Genomic DNA, 25,785 nt, shown 5'->3' with positions numbered 1-25,785 from the left:
TCTCTCCCCCTCCGCCAGTCTCTCTCTCTCTCTCTCTCTCTCTCTCTCCCCTCCCTTCCTCCCTCCCCCTCCCTCCCCCTCTATCTCTCTCCCCTCCGTCCAGCTCTCTCTCTCTCTCTCTCGCTCTCTCAGACAAAGAAGAAAACGTGAAACTCCGTATCCATATTATTACTTAACGTTCAACTGGATTGTGTTTATAGTGGAGTACCCAGTTTGCAGCAGCCTAAACGTAGCCTCTGCTCCCCAGTATGATAATATCCTTCAACACACAAGACAGAAAACCTGCATGAATACTTAAGTGTGATTACAACAAACTGAGATCCCAAACATATGTTGTAAATCCTGGATTGTATCCCTCTGCCGCCGGCCGGACATGAAAATTGCTCTGCCAAACAACCGGGAAGATTCGCCAGGATTCTCAATCGATGTTGACCACTCTCGCTTAAAGCTGTAATTGATCTGTTGGCGGTCGACATCGATTACATCCCGGGCGGTCCAGGTTTAGATTTGTTTGCCTGACAAATCGAAAGTATTGTTTCCACTAACCATATGGCAAACCTATGATCATGTCCACGCAATGCTCAATTGAGTTTCAACAGTAGCCCTTGGAGTAGGATTATAACCGTCTAAAGGATAGACTGAGATGTGTTTCTTTGAAGTCTCTAATTGGATTGATATTAGACTCAAGTTACGTGTATCGAACTTGTAATAAAAACTAATATTTTCGATTTCACTTCATATGAAAGAAGAACGAAGTCAGATAGTTTCCGGCATTAATCAGCGATGCCAGACAATGCAAGGGTATCTTCTTTCTGGACACGGGACCCTATGCCTCTGGCATGGATTATGGTCGCAACCTACCATGTCTAGTGGTCTGAATTGAGATGTCAAAGACGAGTTAATAGATTAAAGAACGACATGTTTAAGTCATAATGCAGAAAGTCTTTATCGAAGTCTGCCTCTTTACTACTGTAGGATAGATCACTATACCTTCAATGTCGACATGACAAGGTGGCGTTCACTCAGGACCGCTCTTTTGATGTTATTATCTAGAGGCTGGAATGGAAGTTGAGGGGAGACTAGATGTATTGTCTCTAATTTTCTACTTACGAAACATATTTCCATCAGGCGTAAAACGAAAGAAGGCATAAATATGTACGAGTCTGTATCTTACCGAAACACAAAGGAAACGACTCACGTAGCCTGTATAATGTTTGTTCCATTTGTCTAATGCATTGAGCAGTAGCGTAATCTAAGAAAACGTACAACTTTATGGACCACAGTTTATTGCATATAGCGACGTTTAGATGTAGATTATTACCACGTTATCAAGCTGGAATGACACCAACCAAGAGATGAGAGGTATAGATACATGACATGTTGTGATGAACAGCAGATTAACATTGACAACTACAGGTAATAGATAACAAGTAGCATACAGATAATTTGATGAAGCCAGATGTACAGTAAGCATATTCTGGCCTCACTGCCTGTGTGCTTCATTACCTGTGTGTTATTTGACATTCTTACTGTAGAATGCCAATCAAACAGTTTATCTACGTATATTTTCCCACCATTTCATAAACTTGGTGACTTTAATTGGGGCATGTGACCTTTGATCAACCGACCTCAAACATCAGTCGCGACGTAGTAACTTTTTTTTTAAAAAGCAGGGAACGAGTAAACGCCACCGTGATCATGACGCGACTATTTGCTCGGTCGCGATTGGGGTACGTTTGCCTTAAACTGTAGTGTAAAGTCATCAAAGGAAATTTAGGATCAATTATTCACTCAAACATAATAGCCTCGTCGATACTCGTGATACCCTGCTCAGAAGGTGAGATGGAACACCAACCGAACTCCCCTGTCCGCTGTGAGGTAGCAGATGCTGGCGTCCCAACCTTTTGATATTGTCAAGCAGACGCAACATAATTATAACTTAGGTTTTTTCCTGTTAAAGTAATACCTGTGCCACGAAAGGGTTTTCTTACAATACACGCGGAGGTCCTTGTGACACAATTCTGTGCAAGAAACTGCTCAGGAAGAAATATCTTTCATGCTGGTGTTCCCTGTACACGCACATCGGCACATGTACATCACCATTCGTCGGCGGAGAAGACAGAACAGGCTCCAATGCACTCAACAAGACCACTCGACAAATATAGTACACCCTTCGAACTTAAACTTATAAAGTTCTTTAATCTTCATAGTGGGATCGATAAGCTTGAACCCTGTGATAGCAATTGCGACCTAAGAACGTGTGAGTGAACAGCAGCACTCGTCTCATACATAGGGGACGTTGATTACAACGACACTGAGGACAAAGAAATTTGACAAGGGAGATCTAATTTGCCGTAGTTATTGTTAAACGTGCTTAGATTTGAAACACTGTCAGAAATCAAAACGGAAACAGCCTTTCTCTTTTTATGTGATGTGCGTTGTTTGTTTGAGGTTTGTTCACACCATACCAGCCCTCGTAGGGGCCACCCTAATGCTATCTCTTGAAGATCAATAGTCATTTCCCCTTGTCAGAAGTGATCTAGTGGGGTAATTGTACCGCAGATCAAATAAGCAGCCAAAAAATGAAATCGGCGAAAAACGCGTTTATTGACCAAACTACTAGGCGCAAAATGTCACGGGAGTGTGTGATGTCAGTTTTTGACCCCCGATAAAATTTCTTCTGTAAGTAATTTCTCCCACTACTATTTACAATTGGCTGTAAAAGCCATCCCTGACCCAAGCGGTAAATCGGCCCTTTGAGGTTCTTTTACAAGGACGCAAGTTTCTAGATTGGTTCCGATCTCAAAGGAAAATGTCTTGATCTATTGTTTATCATATGAGAGATCGATGAGGCTCCAGACATGTACTTTGGGCAATGATGTACTTTGTGTCTGATGCCTCGGAGGTACATTGCCAACAGTTAACAGGAAATGTTCTTATCCTCTGACGTAAATTGAATGTTTACACATTACATAACCAGTGTGCCCTTAATATGCATACACTAATGTTCAATCCTGACTAATATGGTAATGTTGACAAACGTACATACTATAAAATGTTCCGAGTTTTTCGGGAGCTTACATTATCGATCATCGATGTTACTAAATCGTGGTGATTGGGCCGCCTCGCATTTAGGTTAGCAACTCTATAAGCGTAACACCGTAAACAAGTGGTGCTAATGCCTGGCTGCACAAGAGAGTTTATGGGTATTGGCACTTGTCTACTGTAGAGCCTCTCGGCCTCTCAGGCCTGACTTTAGTTTTCACTGCATCACCTAAACTTTAAAGCCAGCTACGAATTCATTTTGTCATATATACCATTTCCCAAGATACACATAGGATATGACACTGTTCGACCTTTGAGACTACAGTTCCTTTGTGCGTATGCATTTTGCGGCCAGTATGGATTTTCTATGATGACTTCCAGATCGGAGCACCAGGACGGGCATCTAAACTTAATTATATTACCCTTTTAGGAAAGAAAACAATTTGAATATAACCATAGTTCGTTAACAAATTAAGATCGCAGATAGACTGGAATACAAAAATACATCAGTCACATTTTGTGTATTCAAAAACCTATCATGTGGGATGCAGTGTCCAAAATCCTGCATATTTATCCACATTTTCTCGTTTAATCAGCAAGTTTCAAATTTCCAAGAATATATGCATTTACATATTATAACAATACATGGCAGAACGGGGGGGAGGGGGGGGGGGGGGGGGGGGGGGGAGGGGCGAGAGGGAGGTCAGGGACTGTTATTAAGTACATTTGTTTTTAAATAACCGAGACCCCCAACACACACACCCTACCACCGTTAATAAGACTTCTCCCCAGAATACAATTATTGATTTAGATCGAAGATGACATGCGAATTCGGGAAAAACTTAACCGTTTCTATTTCCACACTGTTACGTACCGTATTTTGACTAGTATATCACCAAGCACACTATTTAGTGACTACATATCTGCTCAAGGTTGACATTCAATAAACACAAATAGATTATATTGATATTACGTACTCATTATAGAGCTTCTCCTCTTCAGTATTTGATCAAACGCTAATGGCCGATGCTTGACATTTACCTTACATCTAAGTTCTACTTCCGTGAGCTGTGTTTTGCCGTATACCGAACCTTCTGATGAACCATGTCATACTGACAGTCAAGTTTTTTGTTGCCACGAATTGATTTCAAACTATAGGTTTTTATACCTAGCTTCTGGTAACGTCTCGGGACGTAATTAAAAATAACATTGATCATGTTGATAGACCAATCTTCTAGTGTAACTACGGAATTTGAAACCAGAATATATTGTTTACAAATTAAGTACGCAGATACATATGCCATATTCAATACAACGTTTGTTCAGAATGTCGTAAATACTTACAATCTAATCATTAAGTCTGACTGAGAGTCTTTCCTCTCGCCATTTCTACAATTTGTAGTGTATGGTGTCCAAGGAAGAATATCTTATCCCATGAGCCTATAATTTTGTCTTATGATATATTGCTTGTTGTTTAACGCCGCACTCAACAATATACCAGCTGTGTGAAGGGGGTCTGTTAATAATCGAGTATAGATCAGACAATCCAGTGATTGACATGATGAACATCGATCCGCGCAATTGGTATACTATGACATTCATCAATCAAGTCAGCGTGCCTGACCACCCGATCCCGTTAGCTGCCTTTTACGACAAACATGGGTTGTCGAAGACATATTCTACCCCGGATCTTCACAGGTCGCTAACATGTATAATTAGTTGGGGACTAATTGAGATGTGTACGCTAAAGCACTTTAAATCGATACTCTACAGCTAACACGACACCTCATTGCCCACACTGACAAACAATAAACACACAGACGAGTTCATCAGACGGTACGGTACATCTTTATCGTAGTCTAACAAGGGACTGCATTTCGCCAAACAGTGTTTCAATTGTTGCTTCTGGCTGCATCATTTGAATACAGATACAAAGTGCAATAACCACAGCTGATTGACTGTCTCTATGTCACTTGCATATTTGGCCAAGGGTTAGCCTGGTAGTGGAGACCCCTGGTTCGTTTTCACCACAAGGTACAATATATGAAGCCCATGTCTGGTGTACCCAGTTGTGAAATTGCTGGAATATGGCTAAATCATTCAAATTGACAGAAACATGACTTGACACACATCGACTAAACTTGTGGTAGTAACTGATTCCCCGTGAAGATTCCAGTTACAAATGATCTTCAGCATCCCAAGCTTGTAAGAGGCGACAAACTGGATCGGGTGGTCAGGCTCGCTGTCTTGGTTGATGCATTTCATTGAATCCCAGTTGCTTAGATCGATGATCATGGTGTCTATCACTGAGTTCTCTAATCCAGATTCGATTATTTTCCGACCGCCGTCATATAGCTGGAATATTGCTGAATGCGGCGTTAAAGAACAAAAAAAACAACAACAAAAAACGTTATTCACAGTTGCAGAATCCAAAATCAGTCATCCTTTAGTGCTGTATAAGCTTCCACGTGTCCTTGCAGGTGTCTGCCACGCTGAGCTTGCTGCACGGTTCCCTCGGGCAGGGTCGTCCTATGTCTACAGCTACTCAACATTCGGCGAACTGTGTGCCTTCATCACGGGATGGAACCTCCTCCTGGAACACGTCCTGGGGGCAGCAGTGGCGGCAAAAGCCTGGAGTGGATACGTCGACTACATGCTCAATGACACCGTCAACAGGTGCGTTACATGATTTCAGTTAACTGTTTCTTAACACGATACATGTACATGTTGTTATTAAATTAGCTCGTCATTCCTCACAGCCATTGTAACTGACCAATGTCCACGTTAGCGGTTGATCGGACAAGCACACTTCTTTCCATGTATTGTGCAATGCGACTGTCGGTGACTTCTTGGAGGGACCAGTAGTTAATGTTGATTAACTGTAGATTTGACTATGCTGATAGGAAAAGTCGCATCTCATGCCGTTTGTTAATCAATGTACGCACTCTTAATGTCTGATTTAACCCCGTCGTCCTAATTACAAATGTATCTTGACGTGATTATAGACAATGTAAGGTTCCAAATTCTATCCGCTAATAGACTACTTTCCAGATAGTAAACTGAATAATATACACTTTTACTGACAGATAATGCAAGGTACGCCAGTATTTCCTCAGTAAATGGTATACGTTGCAAGTGTATCTGACATGTGGATGATTTCGCTCTAACGGTAGGATGGTCAGTCACGTTTCTGGTACATACTTTGGTATTTTGCGCTTACTGGATCTTTTATGTCTCTGATACAAAGGAGATGAATGTGTAGTTCCGCGACAGTACATATTATTTAGTTTCAGGAGTGTCGTCATATTGAAGGAGTAATCCGACATTTATTTTCAATAAATTCAAAATATTAACGTTTCCTAGCATCAAAACATGCATTATCTTTAAACTTTAATTCTTAACTACGAGGAAAATATTTCAGTTCATTCATTCATTCATTCATTCATTCATTGAGAGATGAATGGAGTTCGTTAAATTGCTGTTTCACAAACATGTTACATTTCAAACTCCGTTATCTTGCCTCATCACATTCCATCCTCTGTCAAAACGTGTGTAAAAGAACGCTTACATTAGTGGGTCCGGTGTCCGTCATTCAGGCCAGTACCCGAAGGTTTAGGCGAGGAATTGTTGTCAAGGACAACAGGCACACGTAAAGTAGCGTATTACTTGTCATCAATATACACCAGGGGTGGCAGGATGACGGATTACAGTGGTAACTTATTCTGAAGACCACAGGTGTGCGGACTTAAAGAGATCCGTGTTCCATCTTAAAAGCTCTGATATTACATCTGTTGTCCTAATTTAGATTTCTCCTGTTGACACTGTTCCTTCATCAATTTGAGATCTTTTCTTCTTTATCAGACAGTTAAATCTACCACAAATTTAATTCAAATATTTGTTTTGTGGAATATGTTGTGTAATTATATAAAGACGTCAAAGTGTAAATATAAGTGACAAAACCCTTTGAATATACATAAGAAAGCTCAAAGTGATTGTACGATTCATACAATATCATGAGCATGTGTTTATGAATCACTATATCGACGATACCAGGTGTTCGCGAAAGGTGGAGCAGACCTTGCTCCACCGGTGGCATCCGTCACAAACACATGCAAAGGCAAGTCAATTGTTCATCTGAAAATAACACGGGAACATACTGTAACAATCAAATAGAGAGGTGCATAGGACATAATTTTTGTTACTGGTGAATCACGTGTGGAAATGGTCTTCACATGTCTGCCATAAAACCTTTTGAAAGCTTTACTGAGGCCTTGAATGTTGTAACCTTGACCAAACAACTTCTGAGCAAGAGTCATTGACGCTATTTAACATATTGATATTGTATCTCAAAAATTGTGAAATGTAAACACCACATCTTTTTTCAATATGTTTTAAGATTGTGGGTCACACAATACGCAAACACATGTATTCTAACACAGTCCACCAGTGCCACGTCTACATGTAACCATAGGAACAATGCACGTCTACATGTAACCATAGGAACAATGCACTAGTGTCACGTCTAGATGTGACCATAGGAACACAGTGCACAAGTGTCACGTCTAGATGTAACGATAGGAACACAGTCCACCAGTGCCACGTCTACATGTAACCATAGGAACAATCCACGTCTACATGTAACCATAGGAACAATGCACGTCTACATATAACCATAGGAACAATGCACCAGTGTCACGTCTAGATGTAACCATAGGAACACAGTGCACAAGTGTCACGTCTAGATGTAACGATAGGAACACAGTCCACCAGTGTCACGTCTACATGTAACCATAGAAACACAGTGCACCAGTGCCACGTCTACATGTAACCATAGGAACAATGCACCAGTGTCATGTATACATGTGACCATAGGAACAGTGCACCGGTATCACGTCTAGATGTAACCATAGGAACACAGTGCACCAGTGCCACGTCTAGATGTAACCAAAGAAACACAGTCCACCAGTGTCACGTCTAGATGTAACCATAGGAACACAGTGCCCCAGTGTCACGTCTACATGTATCCATAGGAACACTGTCCACCAGTGCCACGTCTAGATGTAACCAAAGAAACACAGCGCACCAGTGTCACGTCTAGATGTAACCATAGGAACACAGTGCACCAGTGTCACGTCTACATGTATCCATAGGAACACTGTCCACCAGTGTCACGTCTACATGTATCCATAGGAACACTGTCCACCAGTGCCACGTCTAGATGTAACCAAAGAAACACAGCGCACCAGTGTCACGTCTAGATGTAACCATAGGAACACAGTGCACCAGTGTCACGTCTACATGTATCCATAGGAACACTGTCCACCAGTGTCACGTCTACATGTAACCAAAGGAACACAGTGCACCAGTGTCACGTCTACATGTATCCATAGGAACACTGTCCACCAGTGTCACGTCTAGATGTAACCAAAGGAACACAGCGCACCAGTGTCACGTCTTGATGTAACCATAGGAACACAGTGCACCAGTGCTACGTCTACATGTAACCATAGGAACATAGTGCACCAGTGCCACGTCTTGATGTAACCATAGGAACACAGTGCAGCAGTATCACGTCTTGAGGTAACCATAGGAACACAGTTCACCAGTATCACGTCAAGATGTAACCATAGGAACACAGTGCACCAGTGCTACGTCTACATGTTACCATAGGAACATAGTGCACCAGTGCCACGTCTTCATGTAACCATAGGAACACAGTCCAGCAGTATCACGTCTTCATGTAACCATGGGAACACAGTTCACCAGTGCTACGTCTTGATGTAACCATAGAAACACAGTGCACCAGTATCACGTCTTGATGTAACCATAGGAACACAGTTCACCAGTATCACGTCTAGATGTAACCATAGGAACACAGTGCACCAGTGCCACGTCTTGATGTAACCATAGGAACACAGTCCACCAGAGCCACGTCTAGATGTAACCATATGAACACAGTGCACCAGTGCCACGTCTAGATGTAAACATAGAAACACAGTCCACCAGTATCATGTTTAGATGTAACCATAGGAACACAGTGCACCAGTGCCACGTTTAGATGTAACCATTGGAACAAAGTGCACCAGTGCCACGTCTAGATGAAAACATAAGAACACAGTGCACAAGTGCCACGTCTAGATGTAACCATAGGAACAAAGTGCACCAGTGCCACGTCTTGATGTAACCATAGAAACACAGTCCACCAGTGCCACGTCTAGATGTAACCATAGGAACACAGTGCACCAGTGCCACGTCTAGATGTAACCATAGAAACACAGTCCACCAGTGCAACGTCTAGATGTAACCATAGGAACACAGTCCACCAGTGCCACGTCTACATGTAACCATTGGAACACAGTCCACCAGTGCCACGTCTAGATGTAACCATAAGAACACAGTCCACCAGTGCCACGTCTACATGTAACCATTGGAACACAGTCCACCAGTGTCACGTCAAGATGTAACCATAGGAACACAGTGCACCAGTGTCACGTCAAGATGTATCTCGATGAAATACAAATAAATCACACTTGTTCTATCAAAACGCTACATCAAATGCTGACATTATCACCGTGGATAAAAGCATGAAGTGATTTAGACTGTAGGGTTACTTATAGTGGAATTGGAAAGGTTTTTTAATTCGTAATGTTACCGATTTAAGCACGATGCATCGACCGCAGCATAAAGCTAATGTTTCTCAGCGCATCACAGATAGCTTCTACGTTGACTATCAATGCAATTTATAATACACTAAAAACACTGTTGTAACTCGCTCAAGTAACAATTTTTTTTTCTTGTGATGTATTTACAATCTGAGTAACGCCAGTTTAATGCGATGTTGATGGCATGTAACACTCTTCCAATTCCAAGACTCCATTGGGCTAAGCAAGGCGTTCATCTGCCACGAGAACCTCTTGCCCAGTTCAGAGAGCAACTAAAGGACTGCGGTGGCTCGCCATCGATTTCAGATGTCGTGTTGATTCTACCGCTTCCACTAATTAGAATCGACTTTCATTTCATTTATTTAAACCAATTGTGTTACAACCAAATTTGAACAATTACTGCAGAATTCGGTATTGCTAAAACGAATTTAGAGCTAATCTTTTCCGCTTATTGAGTTTATTTTTTAATGAATTTGTTTATAGCGGAATAGATTCGCGCTTTCTGTGTACACGGCACACAAGGAGTAAAGGCAGTAATCGTTATTCAACTGCCGCGCAACAGCGTATATATGAACCGGTAAGGGAAATATTGCTGACGCAAGGACTTCTTGATACGTGCAATACCCAGGGGAACTCCTTTTAATCAATTCGATTATGAAAGTAATATCTGAACTCACTCCGAGGCCTCTTTTTCGTCAGTTTCACATCGTGCCATATTAAAGTTTTAGATTACATTGTGTATTATGTACATGATCTGTACGGGATTTGTTTAGATCAATGTTGACCCTGGGAGGATATCATCCCAAAATGGTCCATAACATTTAATATATGTAATATTTATGTACAAAATACTGTGTTTGTAATTGATATCGTAAATCATAACGCTCTAAAAGAGGAGAATTTACATACTCATAATTCCCTAGCCTCTAAAAAACGCCATGTTTTAAAGATAATAATGCATCATCATCATCATCGTCATTATCATTTTCATCATCGTCGCCGCCGTCGCCATCATTGTCATAATCATCATTTTATAGACGTTTAGGACATATGAGCATTACCCTTATTATTACCTCGATAATAGAACTATATGAACTAGCTCAATGTTTGCATCCCCTATCCGAGACTTTTCAGACACAAGACACAGCACTAACCTCCTCTGTTGATGTCAGAATTCCATTCTTGATGGGAATAATGTCGTGGTTGCAGCATTTACCGATTGATTAATCTAAGAATAGCTAACATATGAATGTTGGAAGCACTTATGGGGTATGCAGTTTTACACTGTAAGAGGTACAGGTGAGGGAGAACGATGCTGATTGAACACACGTCTGCCCAAATTGTCTCTGCAATTCGATCCCAACCTGATGTCACTTCTCACAGGCATTACGCAAAAAACATCGCGAATTTGCCAGGCGCGCGGTTCAATACTTGCTATAGATTTCTCCAAGAATCAAGTAAGGGACTGTTTCATAATAATCCACTGCTAAATAAAGGAATGCCTTCATTAACATCACTGTACATAATTTGCAAATGAGAGCTGAGTTTATGGGATTCCTATTCTTGTCTGCCGAATCTGGCTGACATACAACTTCTGGTTTAAAACAGGGTTTAAAAGGAATTTTGAAACGCACCCTTCGCTAGATTCTGAAATAGATGTGTTTCGTTATTTCAATGTACAAGTCCTTGCGTCGCTTAAACCACATGTATATGTACACGATGTTAATGTTGATGTCAATTATAACATGGGTAAATGGATACCACAGGCTCCCGGACACGACGCGAAGACACACTGGTGTTATGTTTGATCAATCTGACAAACAAACGTATAAATAAACACATGACAGATATTCGTCTGGAATAAGTGAGTGTGTTGACTTTAACGCCGCTTTGAACAGTATTCCAGTTATATCACGGTGTGTCAGATCAATGAGGGAGGAAAGCTGGAAGGGATGCCCACATCGGTGAAACTCACGAGCACGGGCATGAAGCTGATAAACCCAGAAACATATATCGGGTCGAACCGGGGTTCGAACCCACAATCATAGGTTGCTGGCGTGCCCAAGGGACAAATTGTGGTGCCTTACACGACTGGGCCACCCATGTCCCCTGTTCCTCTGGATGGACGTGGAGCGTCGATACCATAAGAACCAGAGGAAGCTGGATTGTTTCAAGAATGTACATGCAATGTAGATTCCTAAAAAAATATGTCAATGGCCACTGTTGATAAGATGACGGAGTATGAAAGTCTTTAATGAAAGTTGACCGAGTTACATACACATGTACAATATCATAATTATAAAAAAACATATTTCATAACGACAAACACAGTGACAGTACACAAATCAAATATCAGTACAAACAGCAAATTACAAGAACCAAGGAAGAATTACAAAGCAACAGTGAACACTACATCTCTATTTGAAGTCAAAATATGTATGGTGTTTAGTTTACATTTAAGTTTTTCTCTTGTGATACTTTTGCTGCTCGCATTCTGTTGAGATCTCAGCGTACAAGCAAAGTAATCAACGAACGCGCATAAAGATCGGAAGGAAGTTTTCCATCTTCTCTGATGAAGCGGAAAAGTTGCAGTCGGCAAACTAGAATGCCCTGAAGCCGACCTGCGATCTTAGATAGATGGCCAACGTTTTATCCAGAGCTTCTAAATCTGGCAAGTGCTTCAGATGGTGGCAAGGAGGGGATAAGAGAGGCACCTTTGTCCATCTAGTTATTACTGCCTGGTCAAGGGGTCTCGAGGGAGACGCTCAAATCACTGGCCATTACACTCTAATGGACCAAGGTCCTCGCCGGATGCCCTCAGCCAGGTTTTGCGATGGAAAGTGGACATTTTAAAGGTTAAAATCATTGCAAAGGTTATGCCGGCTGTGTCGCTGATTTCTGATGATGACTCTCACGCCAAAGTAGTTATGAATCTTTTCTTATTCTTCTTCGTCGGGAGAAGATTTCAAACTTTTGAAACTTTTTAATCATTTTGACTTCCGTACTGGAATAATCTGTAACCTAAAATTTCAGAGAGTAGACACATGTGCTAATTTTCCTTTACACAACATTCACTGAAACTACTGAACACCAAGCCATCTACTTTGTTACTTCCGTCTGTTGGGGGGATCTTCTTTTAAGTAGTAATCAGGACATGATATTATCGGATATTACGTCAGGTCTCCGTTTGTCCATTGCACATCTGTTATGTAATGGTTTGGATGTAACTAGTGGTCTCAAAGCTATATGTCTTTGCCCAGTTATTGAAACATTCATCGGTTTATTTATTAACCGATTCTTAAGATTTAAGGAAACATATGTGTTGTGTGTGGCACGTAACCTGACTAAAAACATTCTTGAATTATTTAATTAATAAATATATATTTACAATTGTAAAGAGCTAAATTCTCTCGAATCGGAGTCTCGAGGGACATCACACCAAAACGACACAAGCATCAACTCGGTCAATGTACATGTACCTAAACTCAATTTCCACTAGCTATTACCTTAGCTTTTGAATCAGCGAGTACTGGTTTCATCTTTGCATGAAGGCATGCCCTTCTTCCACGCATAGTCAACAAATTGCCTCTACAGATGAAGACAACCTTGATCGCTTTATTGAAATTGAAGGGTGTGAGTCCACGCATGTGCTTCAAGGCTCGTTTTTTGGCGTTAACGAACACAACAAGCAATCAGATACTAGTACTTCATGCCACCATGGGTTTGTTCAATTTTATTTCGTACTGTATTTAACCCCACCCCCCAAAGTGAATACAATGTAAGTCAGCTTATATAAACATTGTCCTCAGCCCTTTCAAACCAGGAAGTCAATGTATGTTTTATTGAATTTGTCTCTTGTATTGAAGAACTGTAAAAATGTACATACCTATTTCCCACGAGGATGTATCTTTTGTTCAATTATGAATATAAAGTCATTTTGTCAACACATACAATACATGGTTACGATCATAAGTGGCAGACAGTTTCTTTTGGTTCTCCCCCGAGACAAATTTACTTTTTTCCACTCATGAACTTTTCTCCCCTAGCATATAATTGACACAGAAAACACGTTTGTCAAGGAAATCGGATTAATTTAAATTTCCCAAAAGGTAACACGTGTTCAGAATATCAGACCATCCCGTCCATTGCCAATTTTAGTCACCTCTAACGTGAATCAGAGGATCGTTTCTGGTACGGATTCCCACGGATATAGTTCTGGTAGCATCCGGTCCACGTCAACAAAAAGTCTTGTCATGCATAGGTACCTACTTGGGAATGTATTTCATTTAGTGTCGGGGGTGGGGGTATGGTATCGTGGTAAAATCGTTCCGTCGCCATGGCCTAAGGCCCGAGTTCGATTCCCCACAAGAAGAGTCTTCTGGTGTCTCCTTCATATGTGAAGACCCCTTCTGGTGTCCCCTCCATGATATTGACTAATTATTACTAAAATATTACTGAAAGCGACGTCAGACCAATTTTACTCACGCATTCAGTGTTGTCTTTTCCAGATATATGTCCGATACAGTTGACTGGAGTGACTGGTGGATATTGGACACTTACCCAGATGTGCTAGCGTCTTCTATATCACTGCTAGCCACCCTGTTCCTTGTACCAAGTGTAAGAGTAAGTGACGTTAAACTTTCCTGTAGATATTTACGCTTACTTTCAGAGATGATCCTGTATTCTAAACTAAGTGCCCCTTGCAGGACAATTGTACACAAAGAGTTATTTTGTTCACAATTAAGATTTGTTTTATGTTTAATTCAGAGGCAGGCCCATTTTAACATCGTATTTGAGATTGCATTCAAAGTAAAATTATATAATTAATCATTACAACCTCTTCCTATTTATTTGTCCTGTTATCTATGAAATACAGGTTAATTTTACTAAGCCATAAAATGCCATCAGTTATTAACATAAATTTGGAGACTTTTAATTCCATTTTGTAATGACATTTGCAGACGTATTGGGCCGGATTTCGGCCTCTGGGTTTAGATAAATCCCTGAATGTTACATGTTTACTATCTCACTATCATTATAACAAAATGAGCTGTAGTGTATCTGTTTATGTATTGGAATTAACAAATTCCAACATCTAACTGACAATTATAAACAAATTTCGAGTTGCACTAGCCCAGTTTCGCTGTAACTCCCACACTCTCCACATTGAGACTGGTAGATACGTTAATACTCCACGAGAGCAGAGATTGTGCAATAGTTGCAATCAAAGATATGTCGAGAATGAATATCATTTTTTATTATTTTGTAACGCTTATGATGAACTTCGTCTTCAGTATTTACCACAGAAGTATTTTGTACATCCTACCCTTGCTTAATTCAATATGTTTATGGCGGTAAACAATGAAATGTTATTAGAAATGTTGCAACTTTTATATACCATGCTATGAATGTTAGACTCCAAACACTAAGCCTATAAATGTTAATAATGGACCAAATAATGTACCATGAGCCGCTGGAACGAATAGTGTGATATTGAGGGTTCTTCCTACACGGAGTCACAGGGGTGAGTTGGGGGATCACTGCATATTGCTTCACATTTGGATGTCGACCGGCACAGGTGTTTGCCCTACAATAAAAGGTAGACGTCGACATCTGAGTTCCATGAATAGAGAATTGAATTGAAAACAATTAAAAACTGACAATTATTTATAGAATATCCATGTCGCCCGAAAAATAAAAATCTACATTTATGTTGAAAGCATTAACATCCCACGCGAGCAACATTATGAAAAGGAAATGATACTTTATATGACAGCTGCTATTTGCATCGATCTTACATTTTCAAATTAGTCTGATTGATCGATATATCAAAATAGTGATATGATTTTTTTTATAGAAACAATATCGGTAAATTAACATATCGTTTGTCTGAAATTAGAAAAAACTTGTTCCATTATTAATAAATATTCCCTATGTGAATGGATCTTGAATTTTATCTCAAGTAATGCCAATATTGCATCAACGGAGCACACACACCATGCCCTTTACCCGCTCTCCTAATGTTTTCTCTATAGAAGGTTTAGTGTTATTTTGTTCCTCACCTAACGCTCGCACTACCCCATTATATCTGGTGCTTTGTCATATAATCAATATGCCGCTCATTATTACCCATCCAAGATAAAACTGGAAATGGCGAGTTAGTTCGGGGTCATCTTTATTGGAAAGGAATTCGACGGAAATTGCTGCAACCTTTGTGTAACGTCTGTCGTTTCAACACCGTGCAAAAATGAGCATTTCATAACACTGATTGCATTCAGATGGTCACTTAATGACATTGATGGGAAAATGCCAGTGCACTGGGGACTTCAGAAGATTTCTTTAGCACCAGATTGAAACATGTCAGGAATAGTTTGGTTAATTTTAGACTAAATACTTCCAAAATGTGAAGGACGGGATATGATAAAGTCTCACATTGTCAACACTTAATCGCAAGGCTGTCTTTATTCTAATCCTTCTCGTTTAAGATTCATGGAAACAAAAGATGCTTTATAATAAAACTTGGTAACTGATAATAGCCCCAGCCTTATCGTAAGTGTTGAGGCATCCTATTCTTTAAGAACTACGAGTTAATATTCTAAGAATACTCTTGTATGAATGTCACGTTGCCGCGGCACTATAATCACTGGCTTATAGGAAGGGCGAAGGCGGAAAACAGTCATTACGGAAGAAGACATCATAATTGATCAGTATTTCGGAAGGAAAGAATCAAGTTAACTCGCGATATAGTCCGGAGACGACACTAATTACCCACGCAGGAGAATCGTTATTAGGCCACAACAAATTAACGACTTGTTGCTCTAAATAGACTCTTCCTTAGATGAATAGTGATTTTATCACCAGGAAAAGGTCATATGAACTACCGAATTACCTAACTTGATTACAAATGGCTGATTTGGCAAGAACAATTTTCCCATAAGGGTACGGTAAGAAAAACATCTCAACTAACTTCTGACATGCCATTTATATTCAAATAGTGTGATATTGATACCTGACAAGTGAAAACCTTAAGATGTGTTACTCATCTCGACATTGCACGAACAAACAAAAATTCATTCCCGTCTTCGTTCAGACTTTATAGAAATTATGATTAGATATAAATAGAGGATATACGATTGTTGTGTCCATAAATCCTTACTTGGTGAAGACTTTGAAAGTATAATAACCCAGGTAAATACATCTTGCTAGACTTACTCGACCACGATACATTAATAGATGTTGCGTTCTAAATAACGTCGAATGTCTTTTTATTTTAACATTATATTTTACAATTGTGCCATGATTTTGCTGTTATTTGGCACTGTTGGATACGCTAAGGGTATCGCGGTTGACGTTTGGTTGGAATTGGTGTTTCCAGGTATATTCGGTCATCAACTTCATCCTGATATGTCTCGCCGGCCTGTTTGTGCTCTCCTTCATCTGCGTGGGGTTCTTCCACGTGGAGACCCACAACTGGACTAAGTCGCCAGGGTTCTTCCCACACGGAGTCAGAGGGGTGAGTTGGGGGATCACTGCATATTGCTTCACATTTGGATGTCGACCGACACAGGTGTTTGCCCTACAATAAAAGGTAGACGTCGACATCTGAGTTCCAGTTGGTGTTGTGATGCTGTTGATGATGCGACTATTCCATATTTAGAGAGTGACATTACGGTTTTGCTGTTTCACACCAATTCTAATCCGGTTTACGTCTTTCAATAGTTCAGCCATACTGTGACGAGACTTCCTTCTATGTTAGGTCATAGATTCATGTTATCCAAGCATGATGTCATGTTACTATCATCGCAAGGTTCAGTAGGGGGCTGCATCTACTGGATGAGGGATTATGACATGAAACACTATGAAATGTTATTCAAATTATTCCCACCATTTTCTTCCATGAATTGATTTCGTAACATGTATAGAAATGTTAGAAGAATTATGTCTCATCTGCCGTTTGGTTGGTCCTCGTGCATTGTTGAATCGTATTGTGTTTTACGACATCAACATGACGTTACACGTAGACGAGACATTCAATGTTATTCTTGATCAGTATCGACAATATTCAAACGCATACAAACATTCTACAATATCGAAATGAACTGAATTTACCCACAGGGTCTCGGGATCATCTCGGGATAACTTATAATAATAATATTTGGACAAAATACTTTCATTGAAATTCTAACATACATGTTCAGGGTATGCACGAGACTGACTTCATGAGCATTTGGTTCTTGTATTTGTCGACATCGAGCTGAAGATCCTAGAGTTTCGGGTCCTTTGGCAGCATTTTCGGAACACGGCGAATGACCCGTGAAGCTAAAGCCCATTTATTGAAAATTCAAAAGGGAAGATTACTCTTGGCGGACCATTTTGGTGTCCAAAAGAAACTCACGAAAACAGCCAAAAGTCCATGATATGATTCCGGGTGAGCTTGTTGACTGAAAACCATCAAACATGATGTCAATATCAAGACACCCGGGACTTCAAATGCATCCAGACGGGTTCTTAATGCATTTAAATTTTTATTTACAGATGACGTCTGGAGCGGCAGTCCTAATCTATGCCTTCACCGGAGTGGACAATGTGGCGACCTCAGGTGAGGAGACGAAGAACGCCTGTCGCACCATACCTACTGCTATCGTCGCCAGCATTATGATCACTTTCGTCGTCTACTTCGGTGCCACGACATCGCTCACATTGGCCTTCCCATGGGTAGACCTATCGGACAAAGCTGCTTTAGCCAAGGCGTATGAAGGAAGGCATATTTTCGCTGCTAAGTATGTGATTGGCGTTGGAGCTGTATTTGGTCTATCAGCCGCCATTTTGGGATCCCTCTACCCGCTATCTAGGATACTTCACGCCATGTGTGAGGATGGACTGCTACCACGTGGTCTTTCACGTGTCAATTCCTCGACACAAACGCCAATTGTTGGGATTCTTATTTTGGGATTATTTTCTGCAGGAATTGCCCTTATCGTAGCTTTTGATCCAGCAATCGAAATGTTGTCAATAGCTTCTTTAACTGGATATTTCCTCAGTGCTTTAAACGTATTATGCCTTCGTTACCATCCTGATGTTGTCGGGGTGTATCGGGAATATACGGATCCCGAGGATTCTGTTGACTACACAAAACAAGCGCGACTATGCGAGACTTGCAACCACCCTAGCACACCCAGGTTAGAGGTGATGATGAACGGAGATCTGACACTGCATTACACTACTGAAAACAGGTTCTCAAACTCGTCTGACAAACCGGATTCTTGCCAGCTAAACGGTCAGTGTAAATGTGCAAATAGTGCGCCCTATTCCCAAACTGGTTACAAATTCGATTCCACCGAGAGGAGTTATCTCAAACCAGAAACTAACAGATCCAGTCTCTCCCTCTCGAGTCTGAGTAGCCTCATCCGCCTACCAAGTTATACTTGTTTAGACCCAGACGAGTCCACCTGGCGGTCAACAAGGCACTCCATCCTGACTTATCTGATCTCGAGTGTCTTCATGTGTGTGTCTGTTATTGCCGTTGCTCTTGAGTCGACTGCCAGATCCTGGTGGGCAATAACCCTAGCGTGCATCTCTGCAGTGTTCATGGTGACCTCAAGTCTGTTTATTGCCAAGCAGCCACAGAATAAGACAAAGCTATATTTCCAGACGCCCTATGTTCCTTTTGTCCCCCTGCTGTCAATGCTAATCAGTATGATTCTACTATCAGCTCTATCGTCACTTGCGTGGACGAGGTTCGCTTTGTGGATGCTTCTAGGTGAGCTATTCAACAACTAACATTGTATTGTTTGATTTCAGTGAGTGAGTTGGGTTTAACGCCGCTTTGAACAGTAGTCCAGTAATAGCACGGCGTGTCAGCTTAATGTGGGAGGAAAGCCCGAAGTGATGCAGGTCTCAGACGTTTACCACTTTGGTCAAACCCACGAGCACGGGAATGGTGCTGAACAAACCTAGAAATATAATCGGGGGCAACTGCGATTTGAACAAATAATCATAGGTTTCTCACAGCGGATTGCGACACCTGGGCCACCCGTGCCCCCTATTTGATTTCAACAACCATTATACCCACAAATTCCATTATGATCAACTACGCTTTTGCGTATCTTTTATTAGCGAATCATGAATATGTAGTAACGTGATGTAATCGTCAGCAAGTCGAGCTTTTTTAATTAAGGGGGTCCAGTATTCTCAATCCAGTATACTAATTTAATAAGAGCACGATATTAATGCTTATTTATGTATGCATTTGTTTCAAACATTGTTATTAGAGTATAAATATGGTCCATGATTTGATCATCCTTGTCGATCTTGGTCTAGTTGTAGTAGGGGGCACGGGTGGCCCAGTCGTCTGAGGCGCCGCGATTCGCTGTGCAGAGTTGCGCCATTGGGCACGCCAGAAACCTATGATTGTGGGTTCGAATCCCGGTTCGCCCCGATTATGTTTCTAGGTTCGTCAGCACCATACCCGTGCTCGTTGGTTTCACCGAAGTGGTAAACGTCTGGGACCTTCATCACTTCGGGCTTTCCTTCAACATAAAGCTGACACGCCGCGATATAACTGGAATACTGTTAAAAGCGGCGTTAGACTCACTCACTCTAGTTGTAGAATTAGTGACTGAGAGTGTAAGTGTACTAAGTGTATTCATAAACTGCGAATTTCGATACATACCAGAAAGAAAAAGTTACAGATGAAACAAATTTGTTTTGAATGACTTGACCCGAGCATTGTCTCCATTCAAGGAAATAACGTTCTTGTCGAACTTGGTCTAGTCGTAGCAATTACTGACTGAGATAGTATGTCAACTTTGTGTATTCATAAACTTCGAAGTTCGATACACACCATAAAAAATAAGTTACAAACAAACAAACTTGGTTTTGAATGACTTGACCCGAGCATTGTCACCATTCACTGTTTGAGGGAATGGAGCGGTTTGTCACTTCACTCGGGTCTCGGGTCTACCAGAGCCTATCCAGCTCACAGAAAATGTTCCTCCTTGTTTCCATATTTAATTGTCAGCCTGATCGCTAATTCAACACTACTAAATACATGAACAAACACACTAACACACGCCCAACATACTATAGATTAAGTTATGTTGACATTTCAACAGTTGAGACAATAATGGGCGGGCAGCTTAATCCTGGGTAAATCCCAGCTCATGGGATAATCTGTATGGTCAATATATCATAACCAAAATAACGTTCTGATCGTGAGAATAGCACGATGCACTCTGTAGAAATCCATGTATTGAGATTACTAATGGGTCTGAATATGCTGAACCTTTCGGTAAACTTGGGGTTGGAAATGATTTCGGTAATACTTGTTGAATTAGCTTTTGTCGAGCTGGAACTGCTTTCCGTAATATTTGTCTTTTTTTGTAGGTCTGATGTTCTATTGTATATATGGAGTAAGGAACAGCGCTATACGCCACGAGGACGACCAGGAAGTTGTGCTTTATGACGTCACTAACCCTACGTTTAACATGAACTCAATACCCAGATCACATGTCAGGTGACGTGACCGGAAGTGACCTGTCACCTATACACTATGCATGGACGATGTTATCTATTTCAACCAGTCCTTCCGAACATCAATACAGATCTTTCAATAAACGTCAGAAGTCAGCTGAGGTTATTAATATGTGACCTGAACAATAAAACGCTTTTGTATGAAATAGTTGTTTGTATATATAGGTTTGCAAATGGTGTTCTTGAAATTAAAAATCCTTATTTTTTTAAGGATGGAATCACAGATAGTTCTGTCAATGTCTCTCTAAAAGCAATAATATATATATGCTATATGTATCAAAATAACTTAATGATTCATTTTTACTCGGATATAAATTTTATATCCTTTGTGCAACAGCTAGTTCTGTGCAAATAAAACGTGGCCATATCAATAAATTAGTTATGCTTCACACGTATTCCGTTATGATCTCAACTAGAAACCATGCACTTGACTAACCAAATCAGTACCTCCCTTGTGCCCAGGGTTCTAATGCGGAAGAACCTGCCCTAACTGTACTCGACACGCGTCATGACAACCAATGATTCTACCACATGCATCTGTCACGAGGCCAACATCCTTTACAATGACATGGACCATACAACTATACAGAAGAAATATATCGAGACATGCATTTCTGAAGTGTAAAAAATACATATTTGGAAGAATTAGTTATATTGTTCCCGTTATCTTGAAGTTTGTTATGGGGAGGTAAAAGCGGATGAAGAATGATTTTGGAGATGTGGAAATCGATTTACATGTTCACTAAACTTCAAGAAACCAAATCTGCAATGTAAATGCAGTCACATTTGATGCTGATTCAGGACTCTTGTAGAATTATTGATATGAGGTAGGATATCAAAAACAACATATTGTTTCACACAACCGTAACACTATAAAATATTGAACACTCCATCGAATGAACCACGGGATCGAGCGCACATCAATATCGGAGTATACTTGAAATGACGCCAGTGCAGATGTATCGCCGCGGCCTTGCTGCATCGTATCTTGTATGTTGTATTCGTATCTTGTACCAGCAAAACTAAGCAGTGTGAATACCCCCTCCGTCGGTCGCCCTCGTTCCAGACCCATCCTCCTCAACCACCATCACCTCGTTTCGTTCTTGGACCCAGTTTACCAATGTGTGGGTTTTCCCTTGTGATACAAGTGTAGCAATAATCAACTGCCTTTTTCCTCTCTGAATTGGTGATCCCCCTCGCGATCTACATCATCCTGGTCACAATAAATAAGAGGTGTTTTGAAGTAAAACAATGTTAAATATACAAAGGAACCCATTGGGCGATAACCATTATGTAATTTCAGATATGCGGATATTATTGTGTATTCAATTCCGGAAATTTCAAGAGTATTCAAATACTATATGCGGGAGCCAGTACTATTCAACTTTTTTTAAATAATCAGAAGCAATGAGGACCCATCTGGTGAATTTTCACCGGTACTCCGCAGTCCACATCATGGTAGGTATTGTCTAACATGGTCAGATTATCTATGTATCAGATTGTATGTGTATCCACGATGCTCCGTACGCTAATGCAGCCACCCATTTGTGGAGCGTTTATCTTCGAAGGTGCTCGTTAATCGACATCTGGTCAGCGCCCAGTCGTAAACAGATGTTAACAGGTGAGATCACCTCGAGATGCAACACCTGGTGGATATCCAGGCACAACCCTGAGATCACCTTGACATGCAACACCTGGTGGATATCCAGGCACAACCCTGAGATCACCTTGAGATGCAACACCTGGTGGATATCCAGGCACAACCCTGAGATCACCTTGAGATGCAACATCTGGTGGAGTTCCAGACACAACCCTGAGATCACCTTGAGATGCAACACCTGGTGGAGTTCCAGACACAACCCTGAGATCACCTTGAGATGCAACACCTGGTGGATATCCAGACACAACCCTGAGATCACCTTGAGATGCAACACCTGGTGGATATCCAGACACAACCCTGAGATCACCTTGAGATGCAACACCTGGTGGATATCCAGACACAACCCTGAGATCACCTTGAGATGCAACACCTGGTGGATATCCAGGCACAACCCTGAGATCACCTTGAGATGCAACAGTTGGTGGAGTTTCCAGAACGTTTGGTAGCACTTGATGGTTCTGTCAATTGTAATTGGGCTCGGGTGTGCCTCTCCGAGTTGGATTAGCATTCACAATTATGTACAAAACACAGCTATGTTTTCTCGTACACGTCCTGATAGAAGTTATTAACTGCTGATATAGAAAATTATCCCTTGGAAATAACTCCAGACGTTCTTGACACGTTTTTAAATCCATAAGTCCCTACTGGCTCCAATGGATGACGCACAGAAACACTTTACTTAAACTGAAGTATGCTAGACTATGCTTTAATTCAAACTGTAATATAAGTGTCAGTGTGTTGCTGACAGTAAAATGCGTTACCGACTTGATTAGGAGCTGTTTGGTATCCAAGCTTGGCAGAAAAGCCTCTACAGACATGCTTGTCAAGTCTGGCCGGCACATCCAACAGATATTAAGGTTCTCTTGAGATTAATATCTGATGCTTCACAACGTGTGTTTGACAGTTTAAACACAGACCCATACATCAAGTTATCGGGGAATTCTATTCGAAACCATATGGAAATTGAAAAAGTGTAATTATTTCTGTAATATGGCGATGATTAGAAAACGACCAGGCTTTGTGTATTAGAACGATCTGGTCTACGCGCCTAATGACGCTGTTCTACCGGCGAACAAAACAAAGATTACTTGTTGACGTCTATTGATATTTGTTTTTCAACATGAAAACTTTCATGGGCAAAAATTATTTCCTGGCGTAATATGTTAAGAGTATGTTGAGAAACTGTTATGAGAAAATGAGAATCATTGTTGCATATTTAAAACCCAAGGCTCCTGATGTACATAACATCAAACAGTGGACAGTGGTTGCACAATATGGCTGGAATACTAACAATGAGACTTAAACTTGATGAATCCCAAGCTGTACATTAAAAAATCTCATCTTGTGTAGAGTCACAACACAGGTGATGCACACACAGACACACACAGACACACATACACACACTCACTCACACACTCACATACAAAATTCGTTCTTTTATTGCGATGTGTAAACTAAGTACCAAGTCAACTTCCCCGCGATGATACAAACCCATTTTGTATCAGTGTCCCCGGTTGGCATGCGGCAGCAAAACAATACACATGACTAGGAATGCAGCTTGTCCATAATCGTTGCTTATGTTGTGTAACACTTTTCAGTTTACTTTATCATTGCACCATTTTCCCACGTACACAAGTAGAGTAATGTGTATCATAAAGCAATGTCCAAATTGGTGACTATAAAACAGTGTCATATGTATTTTGAGTTGAAGCCCCGACGGGTCACGTTAGATCATCAGAACCAGTGTTTGCCTACGATGCGACTAAATGGCTCTTGTGATCGATCAGATACGGTGATTCGTATTGCTTGCCATCCTATCCCGACGGCATGGCGTGTTGCTCGTAATATCAATCACTGGTTTGTCTGGTCCAAAATCGATTTTTTACAGGTGACCATGAAATAGCTTACATCTAACTATAGATTGAGGTGACGATAAGCAAAAAAACAAACAAACAAACTACTTAAGTAATGTACTGCAAAAAATAACATTAATTCCAAACAATAAATCATTGTTCAACGCAGGTCGACTCACGATCAATCCTTTAACTAACTACTATCCACATAGTGTAAACATATTAAGTACAATATATGTCTAAATTACATATTTAAATAAACGTTCATGATCTAATACAAGCTGCAAGGAATTTGTGTTTCTTTGTTTGTTGTTTAATGCCCAAATAAGCAATATTCCAGCAACAAGGTAGGAATATGGGAGTTTGAGAAATGTACTCAGCTTTCGCCTTTCTTAGAATATAATAAGGGACACAAAAGGTACGGATGGTACTTATACACATCCACTTATAAAATAATCAATATGTGATTTTTTTTCAAATGGTAAATATGGTATAGTGCAATAAATAGAAGTTCTCTTAAAATGTTTACACTGTGTAGCACAAGGGGGGCGGCTGGGATTTGTGTTTTTCAATCACTGCTTCAAGATATGCATTTTTTTCTCTGAAAGTATATATGAGCCAAGCAATTTTTATCTGAATCAACAACAGATTATTTTTTATAATTTCTGCCATGTGCAGCAAACAATTTACTTTGATTTGTAAATTCTGACAAATTATTTTTTGTAATATTTTCAGATCAAACAGATTTATCAACTCAAATGTGTGTTAAAATCAGCCTGCAGTCGCCTGAGGTTGATGAGTATGTGGTAATATCAGGGGTGGTCAGGACTCAACATTGCCTTCAAATGAAAGCAAGGCATAGTTCCATCCACTACCCTTGGACTGGCATTCTAGGGAGCTCATAGAACAACTAAACAGATACTTTTGATACATATTGACTTCACTTATGCCATCCCCTCATGATCTAAGTCCCCTTCTGTGTCAGCAAATAGTAGATGTTTCAGTGATTATTTTTTTAATATAAAAGGAACCC

General features: G+C 40.6%; 1 protein-coding gene across 1 annotated transcript in view; it reads left to right on the top strand.

The window, feature by feature from the left end:
- LOC124132264 (cationic amino acid transporter 3-like) overlaps nt 1–21,628 on the top strand; it is a 48,897-nt gene extending 27,269 nt beyond the window's left edge. Inside the window, exons 4-8 of the mRNA XM_046496108.2 lie at nt 5,526–5,721; nt 14,216–14,330; nt 17,083–17,220; nt 18,243–19,467; nt 21,093–21,628. Of these exons, the coding sequence (XP_046352064.1) occupies nt 5,526–5,721; nt 14,216–14,330; nt 17,083–17,220; nt 18,243–19,467; nt 21,093–21,226 (1,808 nt within the window). The 3' untranslated portion in view covers nt 21,227–21,628. The remainder of the gene's footprint in view (nt 1–5,525; nt 5,722–14,215; nt 14,331–17,082; nt 17,221–18,242; nt 19,468–21,092) is intronic.
- The last annotated feature ends 4,157 nt before the right edge of the window (nt 21,629–25,785 follow it).

Source organism: Haliotis rufescens, unplaced genomic scaffold (genome assembly GCF_023055435.1).
Source record: "Haliotis rufescens isolate VD_foot unplaced genomic scaffold, xgHalRufe1.0.p SCAF_13, whole genome shotgun sequence".
Lineage (NCBI taxonomy): Eukaryota > Metazoa > Mollusca > Gastropoda > Lepetellida > Haliotidae > Haliotis > Haliotis rufescens.
Note: the sequence above shows the minus strand (reverse complement) of the source record. Positions and strands in the feature narration are given on the sequence as shown.